General features: G+C 49.8%; 2 protein-coding genes across 2 annotated transcripts; one reads left to right on the top strand and one right to left on the bottom strand.

The window, feature by feature from the left end:
• The first annotated feature begins 2,661 nt into the window (after positions 1 to 2,661).
• EI90DRAFT_2337341 (uncharacterized protein) lies at positions 2,662 to 4,886 on the top strand. The gene is made up of 11 exons (XM_039052901.1): positions 2,662 to 2,960; positions 3,144 to 3,222; positions 3,359 to 3,372; positions 3,521 to 3,541; positions 3,600 to 3,677; positions 3,828 to 3,871; positions 3,922 to 3,953; positions 4,035 to 4,071; positions 4,125 to 4,140; positions 4,260 to 4,454; positions 4,759 to 4,886. The coding sequence occupies exons 1-11, from the start codon at positions 2,827 to 2,829 to the stop codon at positions 4,817 to 4,819; spliced, it is 711 nt and encodes a 236-aa protein (XP_038911591.1). The 5' UTR covers positions 2,662 to 2,826; the 3' UTR covers positions 4,820 to 4,886.
• A 1,236-nt stretch (positions 4,887 to 6,122) lies between these two features.
• On the bottom strand, positions 6,123 to 13,339 carry EI90DRAFT_3075493 (transcription factor/nuclear export subunit protein 2-domain-containing protein). Its single transcript, XM_039061577.1, has 20 exons — positions 12,987 to 13,339; positions 12,805 to 12,932; positions 12,264 to 12,747; positions 12,115 to 12,213; positions 11,376 to 12,062; positions 10,804 to 11,320; positions 10,537 to 10,749; positions 10,323 to 10,483; positions 10,110 to 10,271; positions 9,747 to 10,058; positions 9,612 to 9,694; positions 9,311 to 9,564; positions 9,097 to 9,263; positions 8,989 to 9,052; positions 8,725 to 8,933; positions 8,490 to 8,668; positions 8,387 to 8,435; positions 7,126 to 8,328; positions 6,830 to 7,063; positions 6,123 to 6,763 (listed from the first exon to the last, which is right to left on the bottom strand). The coding sequence occupies exons 2-20, from the start codon at positions 12,870 to 12,872 to the stop codon at positions 6,269 to 6,271; spliced, it is 5,640 nt and encodes a 1,879-aa protein (XP_038911590.1). The 5' UTR covers positions 12,873 to 12,932; positions 12,987 to 13,339; the 3' UTR covers positions 6,123 to 6,268.
• Positions 13,340 to 14,612: the final 1,273 nt, after the last annotated feature.

The raw sequence follows: 14,612 nt of genomic DNA, 5'->3' as shown, positions 1-14,612 counted from the left end.
TGATGCGATGTACATTCAGATCAAAATAGCCCTTTACCACTCCACGACTCAGGTCGCCCGCTGTGACATTCAGTCCTGAATGCCACCGACATCAACATGTGAAAGATTAGCAACTCCTGTTCATGGGGTGGTCTGCTACGCCAGTAGAACGATTGCTAATCCACGCACCGCTCAACCGGCAAATTCCTTGGACTGTGTTCCTTGAACTGATAAGCATCAATCACCTCAGATCCTTGGGAGTTAGTCTGCTCTAATGGTACTGCTTAGATAATTGCGGATTCATCGGAGCAAAGGTTGGTCTTGGGGATCACTTGATAGAACTGAATCGCGTCGTTCAAGACCGGCATCATTAGAGCTCAGGGTGCTTACAAATGCGTTGGATACACTGCCACAACCACTGATGGCGACGAAATTAGAGCGCTGGCTCGGGTGATCGCAGCAAAATCCCGTTGCCAGGCGATCGGGATTGTAATTACGGATCGGGAGAAAGTGGAACTGCATTGATTGAGAAACCTGACCGATATTGAATACAGTAATCAGCGCTTCGGAACTGAGGATGACATTCCAGTAGCGCTGCGCCCGCGTTGATCGGCCATCAGGCTAGGCACAAATGGCACAGAAGAGGACCGAGCATCACAATCGTATACAGTACCGTGTGGGTATGTGGAACGTCAAGGACATCCTCCATGATGTCAGAGCCATCAAATGACGGTAAAATGGCCATTTCAAGCCTTACAACGACAGGAGAAGATGCAGCTCGCGAAAACCGGTCAACTTCAAGCCAGCTATCACTGACGGCTCATAGCACGCGCAATATATACACCATGCAGGCACGAGATACGCGTAGCAGCTGTGTGTAAGAGGACGATCAAGCAAGACGTGAATCCATTGATCCTTGGAGCCGGCGAAAGACGCTCAACAGTTAGGATTTGATCGAAGGTGATGTTTGAAGTTGTGGGGCCCTTGATATGTTAAGAGTTGAATGATGAGATGCTCTCACAAAATGAGTGGAAGAAGATAGAAGGCTGGAAAGAACAGAAGGAGCAAGGAATAAGGGTTGAGCGAAATATTGATCTCAACGTTCTCAGGCATCCCGGCGCGGCGTCAGTCAAGTATTTGAGTCACCCGGCCGACTGCGGTGGAATATCAATCTTGAATGCAAGTAGTCGAGTGCAAACGAGAGACACGGCTTACAAATCATTCTGAGCGCAGCCTCAAGCGCTATACGAATGTGCGCGCGGCGCGCAGCTGCTTGGCATCAAGGATCCGCCGCACAAGAACACTGGGCCATGGCGCATCGGTAGAATGGCCCTAAGACATGTGCGAAGGCCCGGCGGTGATGATTGCATGAACCATGCATTCAATGCAGATTGACACCTTGTCGAGGGCGACATGCAGATTAACCATCTGATTTATCGTGAACCAGAGTGCGTTATAGAACCGTGCAGTCCGCAATGGTGGAATTTTGCCTGCTTTTGCGACCATCGATGAGAAGTGGTCAAAGGATGAGAATAAAGCATGAATCAAGCTAGGAGCCTTGATCACTAACTCTCCTGAATCCGGCGCATCTCACATGAGCGAGGGTCGGGGAAAGGCCCCAGCGGCCCTTTTGGTGTCATTCAGCGGGGGCATTATGTAAGCCATCCTCTCACAAACGCTGGTCCTTAGTAATAGACGAAGTTGAGGATCGCAAGACCACCTCGTGTGATCACCGACTGGAGACTGTAAACGCATAAATCTTGTCGTTCGACCATTCGGTCGGATTTAACTGCTCACCGTCCTTGATCCGCAGAATGTGCAGGATAATCTTGTTGGCGTTCAGTGCTGTTCGGTAATGTGCATAGATTTATATGGAAAGGTGTTGATGGGGAAGCAGTTTCATTACTATGAATTGAATTGGGACTTGTGTCGATTTCGTTTTGCTCTCCTCTGATGGGTTCCTGCTACCTCCAGTGAATGCTCACTACCTTCCGTGTATGCCAACTGTACCCCATCTAGGGGTGCTTGTTGTCTCGCGGTCCGGGAGTCCTCTTCTTTTCCTCCCACGTCTGCAGTCATGGGTATTTCTGTTCCGCCCGGACCCTCTTCCCCTCTGGAACTCTCATGTGTGATCTCCGGGACAGTTATTCCTCTTCTTTCTCCTGTAGACTCACTTCATCTTTTCTCCTCCGTCAGCTCTGTTTTTCCCATTGTCACTTCCCTACGTGCTCGAACCCCACTGACTAGTACTAGCTACTGGTCTAACCCGAAATCTGGGGTCTCGGGCATCTCGTGTAGGACGCTCTCAGTCCCGTTTGCATTCTACCAGAGTTGCTTGTTTGTTCCGTGTAAGAGGGATAGTGGCGAGGAATGTGGGTGGGAAATCCGTTTGGGCTTTGGGTATCTAGCTGAGGCCATTGGAGCACAGAACCAGTCTTATTGTGCACACCCCACTACGGTGAGCACGCCAGACTTCAAGGTAGAGTCGATTTTACACTTACAAATTCATTCCGCTAAACTCCACCTGTCATATGGGCCGTTGTTTGCGCGCGGACGTGACTGCAGCGCATCATCAATTGCTAATCAATACGCACCACTTAGCCGCTGGCCCGCCAGATCTGATCACTCCCAGCGGGATCGCCCACTTCGCCTACTCATAGCACTTCAAATACGCTCATCCAGGATAGTTTTTCTGTCTTATCGACGGAGCGTCTGGGGAAAGATCGAGGACCGGTCTTGTCAATATAGAACCACGGAAATCCACAAGTCCCACTATATTCGTGCCAGTTTGGCTACCTGATATCGTGTTGGGATTTCACGTAGTCGATCGCCACATCCGCCATTATCATGACGTCTGCTTATATGCATGCAGTCTTCTTTACCCCAACTTTACATCCCAGGGATGACCAACACTCCAATCTCTATCTTCCAATGCTGGAGGTGATGTCATGGGTTGTCTTAGGATTAGTAATTGCGTCCATGTGAGTTGTGAATTTTTTAGCCCCGTCCCTCCCAGTTTTTCTTTTCAATATTTCATCCCTTGCCCATTGTGTTCAGTCCACATCAAGCCTGGCTGTGGATATCTGACCTTCTTTCAAAATATATTCGGGCCCGCACGCGAGGATTTTACATTGATGGTTCCTCCATTAATTGCTTTGCCTTAGAATCTTGGGTGTGACATCCGTGCAAATGGTACGGTATTATAGGAAATTTCCGAACGATGCGCCACTGTATCGGTCAAGCGTAAGTCCTTCCAAGTCCTTCTCCCTTCCTGCTTTCGCTGTCCCGATCTCGAGGTGGAGGATGAGTTCACTAACCTCTCGTGTTCCTTACACTCTGACTATGTTCGTTTCCCAATGGCTCGCTTCCCACTTCCTAGGTTGCTGTTTTATGGTGCGTAAATAATCGCCTTTCCCATGGGGAGGAATTAATTTTTGTTTTTTTTTTTGCCATCTTTGGTTGCCAACGAATGGATGCATGACCTATAAATAACACTCGTGCTGTCAATGCATACGTCGTTAAAACCCGCCACCCAACGTAGCACACTTCAAGTTGGGCATATGTGCGACCTTTGTCTATTCTTTGCGGTTCCTAGTACTAATCCATCTTCCCTGCATCAGAATCATCGCGGCAATGCAAGTGCATCATTCTCTTGTCGACGAGTATGGGGATTCGAGTATGATGAGTACGCCTGAATGGTGGGTCTCTGGCTTCTCTTAATGGGATCCTGAGCGCATACTTGCGACTTGGACCTAGGATGTCGAACGTTCCACCAATAATAACCGTGGGTAATTTTCCCGCCATGCTTTGTAAAGCTGAACTTTGATATATTTCCTCGTAGCTGATAGTGACTGGCTTGGTCAAGTGAACTTCGCGAGATGTATCACCCAACGTGAGCTGTCACCTTCATGTTTTTACAATGCTGATTGTCGAAATTGATAGTGAGCGCAACATTCGTGGTTCCGTGTCTCGTGGTGGGTGTTTGATGTCTCTGACTTTAGTTCGGTCGGCGCTAACAGTATATGCATGTACTCTCGCTCCTCTCCGTTCATTAGATATTGTTGGTAGCAGTGCAATCCGCGTTTGGCATTGGTCCGTAAAAGTTCAATTCCCCCGTTTCCGTATCTGATGGCGATGAACAACAGCTGCCATACAGGTCAAGTGCGTATACAAACTCGACCCTTTCGTATTGCGCATTGTCTAAATGTTTCTCGTCCCAACTAATTTATCACTCAATCCTCGTGTCACATTTTCCTATCACTTTGCAATCCGATACAAAGCTTCCGAAACCTTGACGATCTCCAACTTCATTCGTGGATCTTTATCTCATGGTCTACTGCAACAACTCTAACCGAGGTTGTATCGGCTTTTGCTTTGCTTCTGTTGCTCTCCAAGCGATGGACTGGTGTGAAGAGTACGGATAAGGCTTTGAATAAGTTGATTTGTCTGGCGGCTGGGAATGGTGCTATTACTGCGTACGTGATTAATTGTTTGGCGCCACTTCATTCTTTTTCACTCGGTTCAACTCATGCCTCGTCCACCGCTATACCTTTGCCTCAGCCTTATATCAGTACTGATAACGGTCGTGAGTCACCAGTGCCCCAAGTCGTGTCCAGGTTGGGGCTGACTATCATATCGTCATCAGTTTATATTTATCAAAAATCTCAACCTAATCGTATTTTCTATTATATTTTTCCCCAGCTGTGGGTCTCTCAGTTTCACTCATGGTCCCTTCTGCTTACCGCCTCACCTCACCCAACTTTGTTACTAATTCACAAGTGTGCACATGTGGTTTGCTGGCGAACCTGCACGGCAGGTCCTGCTTGAGCAGGACACATGATGAATCTCCTATTTTAATACCCACCCAGGATTCCAAACGTATACGATCAGATCACCAGCAGCGCACTCACAACAGTGAAAAACATTCACACACTTGTGAACACCCCAGCCACAGTGAAGGTATTACCCACTTTTCATCCTATTTCGGAGATGGGGTGCCGTATTCCCCTTCTTTCCCCGCAGAAATGCACAAGCGAGTATCGTCGCCTGCAGATACCCACGCTTGCTATACTCGATCCTCGCAGACAAGGACGTTTGATGAGAAGAGACAGATGCAAACACAAAAAGGTCATTCTCGTCGTCGTTGTCGGTCGTGTAGTTCCGTGATGGAGGCGAGCGGTTCGGGTGGGGGTGGAAGAAAGAAAGCCCAAACGAAGTATGGGGATATGAATGTTAGCATTGTGAAAGAGATAAGGATGGAGAGCGCGGAAGAGGGTCCACTGGAAGTCGCACTCTGGAACAGAATGCATGTCAGTTTTTAACATCCGGTTCCTTTCCCCATCGTTGCTGTTGTTGACTGATTGACGTGCCACAGTCGCGGTTTCCCGAACCCCGGATAGAAAGTCGAATCTATTTAGACAATCCAGCTTTTGAGGCGGGTGGTGCTCCACCAGTCACGAAGAAGGATTTGGAGATGCAAGGGCAGGATTACCCAGATTCGAACGAGCCAAGCCACTGATTCTCAACTCGATTGGTAATTAACGAAATTTTAATCGTTTGGGTTTGGGTGAATTGCTGGACTTCGTTACTCGGGGAATATTGCAAGTGTATGCTCACACCACTCGCGTCTGAGTTGGATTCTCTTGGCGCTTTTGTTTCTGGTGGTGGCTTTATAGCTTGTTCGCTATTTCCTCCGATGCCCTTCCTGACTCGTGCTATAAATCAGGCTCGAATCGTGTATTTACGGTTGCAGAGTATACAATCAGGCAATCTGCCCCCCAAACGTCCTTGATCGCATATCAATAATGAAATGACCCGATTATGAACCCACATCAAGTCGTGGCATCTACCTAGGCAGGACTCCTGGTATATATTGATGAGTTGAATCGCAAATGACGGCCCGGTCAACGGGGGAACTCTAAGGACCACGTCGAGCCTGTGCGTGGTGGCATTGTGGCTCCAGAGTTCGGAGAAACAGCTTTTGCTCAGTGTCGGGATTCAAAACTTTCACGCGAGAAATCGATTCATTTGCCTTGTTAGATGAAGGTCTGCTGAAGCGGCACCAAGAACATGAGACATAATGTGGAAGATAACAACAGTCCTGGGGATGTCAAAATCCGCGCCACGAAGTCATTCGTGCACAAGGCCTTCATTCTTTCCCAGGACTCATACTTGTAGCGCTGGGTCGCGCCCAAACGAGAACGGGAGCATGAATTGTCCAGGGAGTTGCACCCAGCGTCATCTACACAATACACTAGAACAAAGATACAACGTCATTAACTATTTGATCCTAATCCATCTTCGGACCACTTCTTCGAGTCCTGTCAATCTTTACTCTTTTCGTAGCCCCCCCACCATTGCTTCCACTGCCAGAACCTGCGGCAGCATTGGCAGCCGCAAACAATTTCGCCCCCGCCGTTGCTTCGTGCGCTGCAGAAATGTGAGACGACGTGCGTTTCTTATTGTTTGAAGGGCCTGCAGAATCTCCGCGGGGTACAGGGGATCGGGAAGAGGGCGTGTAATCAGGAGGCTGCGCAACATCTTTCGCAGCTTCGGCACCGTTTGCCGCAGAATTACCTTCAGCTGGAGATTTTCCCTTTCCATCATCCTTAGGTGCCGAGGAATCGTTTGGGGCAACTGACAACCGATCGGCCAGGCGAGAGGAGGTCGCAAGCTGACGCGTTCCAGACGAGCTTGGGGCTCGAGTGGTATCACCGATATCGCGTGGAGAATCTCGTGTGCGATTCGCGCGGGGGGCAGTTGGCGGAGGACCAGAGGTCATATTCTACGGCGTGAAACATTAGGTACACTGTAGCGACATCATTCCGGATAAGTGCGGGATATCACCTACATCTTCGGAGATTTTCTTTGGAGGTGTGGAACCGCCTTCCTCACGATCCTTCCGCGAGCGGCGAGTACTGTCACGCCTGTTATCGTCCCGCGTGTCACGAGTATCGCGGTCGCGTCGGCTGCGGTCATCGCGGTAACGATCCCGCCCATTCTCGCGATCGCGATCGCGATCTTTTTCTGAGGCGGCATAGCGAGAGCCATCGCTTCCACGAATGCGCTTCGCAGACTGGGAGTCCTAGGGCGGGAGGCAACATCCATGAGTTAGTTTCAGTTGTGAAATATAAAATCTCGTCTTACGTCTTCGTCCCCGCGGCGGCGTTTGTGGGACGAATCATCACCTCTTCGCTCTCTGTCAGTGAGGTCTTCATTTTTGGAGTCACGTCTTGAAGATCTTGATAGAATAGCTCCACCGGCGCCATTAGCGTCCATCATTCTCCGGGGGCCGGGTTCGGGAGCGCCATCCCTTCTGGAAGAGCGATCCTTGTCTCGAGGGCGGTCCCATTCTCTGTCCGAATCCTTATTGTCCCGGTCGCGTTCTCTGTCACGGTCTCTTTTTCCATCCTCTTTCTCCCTTCCGCGCCTATCTCGATCCCTTGCATCTCTGATATCTTTCTCCCTGGTTCCACGGTCACGACCAGAGTCACGGTCTCTGTGAGCATCTCTATCTCTGTCTCGGTCGCGCCCACTTCGATCTCGTGACCTATCATCATCTTCGAGGCGACCAACCCTAGGCCGGTCCTTGATCTCGTCTTTGGAGCCTCCGCGATCTCTATCACTCCGTTCCCGGTCACGATCACGATCAGCCTTGGGGCGATCATCTCGTGCACTCGAGTGACTTTCAACACTCGGAGCGCGCGAGCGGGAATTGCTTGAAGGACTCTGCCTTCGGTCCTTGCTGGGCTCAGTTGGCGTACGTGGCCGGGGAGTGGAAAGCTCCTTGTCCTTCACCAAGTCGGATGTCAGTGGACGTGGAGGTGCAGTATCAAGGATGGGGTCAGCGGGGTGGCCAGTATTGACGCGGATGTTTTGCGCAGCAGATGTTGAGCTGGGGGCCACGGGTGGTGGCATATCTTGCTTTCTTGCGTTTACATCTTCTTGGGATTGAGGACGAGGTGGGAGGCCTGGTATTGGATTTGCCGAATCGGGTCTGCGACGAGCAGGGGGGGATACCACGACCTGTGGTGTTTTTGGGAGCGAAGCAGATGGAGCAGGTTTTAGTCCCTCCTGAAGCATTGCAGAAGGCTTAGCGGGGAGACTCTCGGGGGTGCCGGCCCGCGAAATTTCCGAAGACGCCGCCTCACCTCGTACCCGCCTAACGACTGCTGGACGAGGAATGCTTGCGATGGGATCCTTGGGGTCAGTAGCTTGAGCGACTAGAGCATTTGACAGCGATGGGGGCTCCAACATGATCACATCTGCAGGTCGCGAAGGAAGGTTTGCGGTGACAGGAGAGGCTGAACGCGGTGGTGGAGGCTCTGCATTGCTATTGCCGTTCCCGGCCTGAGAAAGGGTTCGCTGAGTCAGATGCGTTTGACTCCGTACGGACTTGTCAACTTACAACGTCCGAGATCCAACTTGATTTCCGCGTTTGAAGCAGAGTATTATACCTGTTGTATGGTTTAGCATCAGCAGCGAACAGACACCCAGTTGTGATAGCATACGATTTGAGCAAAACTTGCAAATCTGGTCGTTTTTCGCTGCCAACTAGAGGCTCAATAACTGCTTTGATAGCGTTACCCTGGCTTGTCGTTTTAGGAAAGACAGACGAAATCCCATTAAGGAAGATGACAGCATTTCGTACTCCAACGTAGGTGTCAGAGGAGAGGAGCTGAATGATGGACTGGAGAGGTTCGAGGTCAAATTACACCTCCCGAACGAAAACGCGAAAAATCTAACCTTCCTGAGTCTCATGATAAATTTTCCGACGAGTCCGGTGAATTCTGCAATTGTTATCAATTCAGCGTAGGTCACCTCCTCCGCGGGGGAAAACTTCTTTGCAAAACCGGGTAGTGCGCGAGCTTGGAGATTCTTCCCCCCTCCTTTGAAGGATTTTTCATCCGTGCTAAACGCATCAAGGTCTTCGAGCACAATTCTGTAGAAACGGCCTAACGTTTGCTGAATACGCAAAAAATCGATGGGTCAGAGGAACGGCAAACATACTGAAGTTATAGATCTCATGTTCTGAGAGGCAAAATATCTGATTGGCGAGATGCTGGCCGAATAGCTGCAGAGACCATCAGAACATTTCACATGGCAAGTGAGAGACACATCACTCGCATTATTATAAGCACTCAGTGATGAGAATCGCGGTGTCCCAATCAAATGGAGCTGTTTTAGAAATCTTGCTGAAAACTCTGCGTCCGTAGGTGAAAGCAGACTTCGCGGATGTAAACAATGCTGAGTGAAATGCCTGACAGCTTCCTGGGCAGTTGCATCTAATCGGAGTCAGAGCCAACTTACACCACATTCAAGTCACACGTGCCTGGGTTGAACCAATGATTCTTCTCCCTATTAAGTCGCTCCTGTGTAGCTTGTCTGTTGTCGATCTGCTCTGTGAACTCCTCAAGTAAAGCCTTCCGGGTAGCTTGCATGTGTTCCTCGGTGCGTCTATCCCGATCTCTTGACGGCATACTCTTAAGATAACTGTTGATTTTGCTAACTTCTCTTTCCGTCGGTTTTTGGAGAGGCACCAAGTCGTACATGCTCATCTGCCAGAACGTGACATATAGGCCGGGACTAGGTAAGGAGTTAGGCAATGTTCGAGATCAGCAAGGCAGATATACCTGAATACTCGAAGTGCACTAGCAGGCAGCACCCTTTCCGCCGACTCCATGATAGGAACAAGCTGAGGCAGCCAAGTGGGGACCTTGAAGGGCAATAAGAAACAATCCCACAAGAGGCTAGGAACAAGAACCCACTTCGTCCACGTTGCCATTGTTGCTTAGCCCAAGAGTTGCATTCGATTCTTGTTTCGTAGTTGGAGAATCAACTTCCATGGACGTGACACTCTCGAAAGGAGGCATATTCTCCTGCTTCGAATCTTTGGAAATGATTTCCATGCCCTCTCCTGGAAGTGGCGAGGCAGAAGGGCTGGGAGAGGCGGTGGCCTGTGATTGAGCGCGTTTAGCGGCGAGCTCCTGCTTTAATCGTCTCTCAGCTGCTTCGGAATCTTCTTTAGCTTTCTGTATCCTCTTCTCCTCAAACGCACGGATGAATGTGATATTATGCGTCTGTCTGGCGTGGTCACACCGACGACATATGCGAAAACCAAGTACACTCACCAAAATGGGATCATGAAGGGCAGGTCGCCAGATGTGAAACGCAATGTCAGGCTGGAGCTTATACGTCGTACATAGTTCATGCAGAGATGGAAGCAAGCTGGCATAATCAGTTCCATAGGCTGAAATTAAGAACTCCACATATTGGAATAGGATCGCTTGACACTGCGTAGGGGTCATTAGATTAAGCTCCACAAGGCTGCAGAGCGTACCCACCTCATCATAGAGATTGCTGATGTGTTTCAGATGTTCTTCAGATTTGTCTACGGTCTCGATACAAAACTCCCGCTGTTGAGCGATGAGGACTAATAATGCAACAGTAAGGTCCGTTCTCTGGAGCGCTCCTGATAGACGTCGGATGCCGTTCTTGTTTGGGTCTGGTAAGCTATTGACATTGAGCCTCTGGTGTCCGGGGCTAGTGCCTCGATACGCAGAGTTGAACCACCACCCATGCAAGCAACTTGATCGTCTGTCAGATTTGCTTGAGGTTGTATCTGGGTAGTTTTAGCAATGAGCTCCTTGAGAATGATGAGATCTGCAGATCTGAAGTTTTTCAGACGGTGAGCGAGCAACTGGAGGATAGGGCCTGAATCCATGGACCCCCCGAATTTCTTGTAGAGGGTGGCAGTGTACGTAGACAAACCTAAGAGTGTCCGGTAATAAGCATGCATCCGCATGTATTCACCAATGGACTTACTCTGGAGCCACATAGCAACTGATGTTCCGTCTTCCTTCATGCGAGGCTTGGCAGAATTCGTAAATGCAGTTAATACGGAATACACGAGGACATCATATCCCAGATATGTCAGCGAACGTGCTGACTCCGCGATCGCCTCGATAAGATTGTCATAAGCCATTGACTGTCTGACCGACTCAGCAAAGACGAGACAAGGATTGCTGTGGGCCAGCTTAGCGAGAGGGAGAGAAAGTTTATTTGTCGAGTTTGCTGTCACTCGTCGGAGGATACTACGGACTTCTCTTGTTACCTCCACATGTCGAACCTTCACCTCTGGATACAACGCATGTGACTGGGCCCATTCGCCGTACATTCCCCACCTCTCAGTCTGATCGTAGAACTTCAACACGTTCCAAACCTCGACGTTGAATGCTGCATTGGCGCGCGTCATCGATAAGGCAGGGAGGATATACAGACGAAGCATCCCACGCCACTCGCTCAAGCGGCTTCTGAAGGCATCGTCCCCGAACGATTTACCCTGTGAGCATCCATCAACCACGCTGATCACAGCCGTGCAAAGCATGGCCACATACCTCGATGAGGTCGGCCTTCCCAATGCGGCAAATATGGGTAAGTAGACCAATGTCACGGCAAGCATTGACTTTGACATATCGGAGGAGAGGCTCTGCAACAGTGAAGAGTTCCCGGACATTCGAGCACACTGGAATATGATTTTGCGACGCAGGATAAAAGAAGACGAACTCGGTGTACTGGTTAGACTGAGGGACAGGATAAGTGGAGGTCAGGGCCTTCTTCTTGGGGATAATTTTAGGAGGAGAGCCATTTTCAACAATAATGCGATCCGTTATAGGGTGGTTCTTGGCAGTGATACGCTCCGCGGCTTTTGAGAATGGCTGATGAAGAGGTGCAATTGACCAACGGACCATATATAGGATAATATCAGAAAGTTCGGTGTGCGCACACGGCAACCAGGGAAATTGAGCTAATAAGTAGATCGCTGGTCGCAGTGCCCCTAAGCAGAGTAAAAATCTCAGCAGTCGGTATTTCTGGTTGGGGGGTTCCTTTGGAATGTTCGGGCTGCCAGACTTCGCACCATCCAAACTAGCCGAAGTTCGAGATCTACTGGATGCGGCAGAACTCTTGAGGGGTGAGTCCCCCATACTCGGCCCACCAGATGACTGTGCGGCAATAGCTTTCTGTTTCATATTTTGTTGGTACTGCTCCTCAGCCTTCCCCATCTCTTCGTCTAACGGAGAGAGCTGGAATAGCGAAGGTCAACACAAGATCAAAGTATTTGTCAAACGAACTAACATGGGGATACAACTCCTCCAGGTGTATGAAGCCTTCTCGGATGAGAAGAGCCGCTACGGCATGAAGTTTGAGTGTATCCAGTCGGGAAGCATCCATCGTCTAATGAATTTGAGGTAAGACTAGTGGGGAGGATGGTAGACGCCACGTACCACATTCTGAACGTACTTAAATCCCAGGATTTGGGCAAGTACCGAAGAAGATGTTGGTCTGGGTGGGTCTGGGACATTAGGCCCCAGCTCCGCAATCATGAGCACATCTTCAAACTTCATTCCCTCGTACGATCCTGCCGACACTACAGTTGCTGATTTATCATACTGAGATTCGATAGACGAAGGAGCCCAAGAAGACAGCCTTAACAGCTCCAAGAAGAATGAATAGTGATTGAGTACATGGTTTGCGAAGATGTCAAGGATAACGTCCAGAACCCGGTTGGGATTCAGATCAAAGACCCCCATAAGCCCGACAACTTTGTTCCATGCAACTTGAGCACGAGCTCGCAGCTCAGCCATAGATTCCGCAGGTAGACCAGTTGATGGATCGTGGGCAAGCCCCACGGCCGCCACTAGTTCTGTCATTAGTTTCGAGTAGCCCTCAGACTGCTCCCGAAGTAGGTTGAACGTAGTCTGCTTATAGCTAGGGTCGCACGTCCCCATCAGTAACTCCGCGTCACAAAGAATAAATGTGGCTTACTATGTTGTCGTTCGAACTCTAGTGAGTTTTCGCTCGAATTGGGTGAGATCATTAACAAGCCCGGCCATGGAAAGTAGCTGGGTTTCGAATGATTCCCTACACAGAGAAGGAGATAATATTCCCGTGGCCTGTCCAAGAAGTAAGCTACCCACGAACCCAAACCTTTGACGAAAATTACCAACCAGCAGACCTATCACTAAGTTCGCAAGCCTCCGTCTGTCTCCCTCGACTTTCGCTTTATCCACCTCAGTACTAAAAAGCAGTTTTGACGCCACGCGTGAATCCTCGAGCCCAGCATCCACCGTCCAAATCACATCAATTATAATATTGATAATGTCGGAACGTAACGTTTGGCCAGAGGATGACGGGGCTGATTGGACAAGTTCCTGAATCCTAGGAACGAGCAAGCTGACCTGCAATGGATTCGGAGTATAGTCGAGAGTAGACTGAACGAGAGCCGTCAGAATCGTCGTGAAAGCATGAATTGCGTCAGCATGGGGGAAATTAGCGATGTGCGATTTGGCCTCAATCAAGCTGGATGAACGAGAACCTCAGTGAAAATGAAATCAGGTTAATTTCGTGATGCCAACCAGTCCATGTCGCCACCAGCGGCCCATCTTTCTACGCATTTGAGAGTTGATTCGATGCTCATGAACGTCCGTCGAAAGGGACTCTTAGGGAGAGCGGTACTCGCTCGAAGTGGGCACAATGAGACGGCTGACTCCGAAATTTGAATCCGGCCCTCAAATTTAAGCGCCTCTTCATGCCAGGGCTGCTACTGTCCAACGTGTCCGTGGAAGAGGGATTGTGTCCCATGCCCCCTGTATTAGAGACCGAGATCCAATGGTCCCCACATGGATAAAAACGCGCTTTTTCTCTGCCCAAATTGCCTCGGCGACAATCACGCTGCACCTCCAAGAAATCTGCGTTGTCCCCACTGAAGTTGAGGGAAACACCGTAAAACTGGATCCCTAGCACAGTACGAAATGGCTTGAAGGTCGTAAACTTCATCAGACCACGAAAAATCCCAACGCATCTGGCAAAATAAACTATGCAGCCCTTGAAGAGGCGTCCCGCCGCTCTTCGTCTACTCACTTGACCAGGCTATAGTATAATCTAGGATTGGCCTCTTCTGTTAATCACCTGATGAACTGAGGATTATAACAAAGGGCATCAAACATCTCGATCTTCTTGTGGCTGCCTTTGACGGTCTCAGAAGGGCGGGTCGACATCGGGTCGACCCAAATGCAAGTCGGGCTCCCACGAGGACCTCGAACATGGCAGGTCAAGACCAACACATTAGCTTACTAGAGGCTACAAGCTACAAGCCCTCTGCCAGGTTTATTTGAAGTGCGGACGAGACGAATGAATCCATACGTCCAGTAAACCTTTGCTCTTACTTCAGACCCGGAGCAAGGTAGCGGACAACGTCAAACAGCAGCGCCCAGAATGCCGACTGATTTTCACGGCCTTCAAAGGCATCGCTTCCACTAACGGCGCCGCTCGTGTCCAGACAAAGCGACCAATTATTGTATCCTTGCAACCCCCGATATCATTAAACCTCACTCGACAAACAAGCAATAAAGGCTCAAGATGAAATAGAAACCCTTTTACGTGTTGGGCGATTAGCCACCCACAAGAACCCTGTTCAACACCTCCCGGCTCTGGTCGCGATCCCGATTCAGACATCGGTGTTCTGGACTGCTTGTATCCGGCTCCATATCACGTACGGGAGATTCATTATTCCTGCAGAAGCTGGAATGACGAGGGCTCGATTATCTTCTCAACCCCAGCTATTAATACGGGGG

The sequence above is a fragment of the Cantharellus anzutake genome (assembly GCF_015039405.1).
Source record: "Cantharellus anzutake strain C23 chromosome Unknown EI90scaffold_61, whole genome shotgun sequence".
NCBI lineage: Eukaryota > Fungi > Basidiomycota > Agaricomycetes > Cantharellales > Hydnaceae > Cantharellus > Cantharellus anzutake.
This window is presented reverse-complemented; position numbering and strand designations above follow the sequence as displayed.

Coding starts and splice junctions, on each gene's coding strand:
- EI90DRAFT_3075493 (XM_039061577.1), bottom strand. CDS start 12,872: ATGGCCGGGCTTGTTAATGATCTCACCCAATTCGAGCGAAAACTCACT. Junction 9,565..9,611: donor AGTGCACTTCGAGTATTCAG/GTATATCTGCCT, acceptor CTCCTTACCTAG/TCCCGGCCTATATGTCACGT. Junction 8,436..8,489: donor TTGCAAGTTTTGCTCAAATC/GTATGCTATCAC, acceptor ACCATACAACAG/GTATAATACTCTGCTTCAAA.
- EI90DRAFT_2337341 (XM_039052901.1), top strand. CDS start 2,827: ATGACGTCTGCTTATATGCATGCAGTCTTCTTTACCCCAACTTTACAT. Junction 3,872..3,921: donor CGCGAGATGTATCACCCAAC/GTGAGCTGTCAC, acceptor CGAAATTGATAG/TGAGCGCAACATTCGTGGTT. Junction 4,455..4,758: donor GGGAATGGTGCTATTACTGC/GTACGTGATTAA, acceptor CTAATTCACAAG/TGTGCACATGTGGTTTGCTG.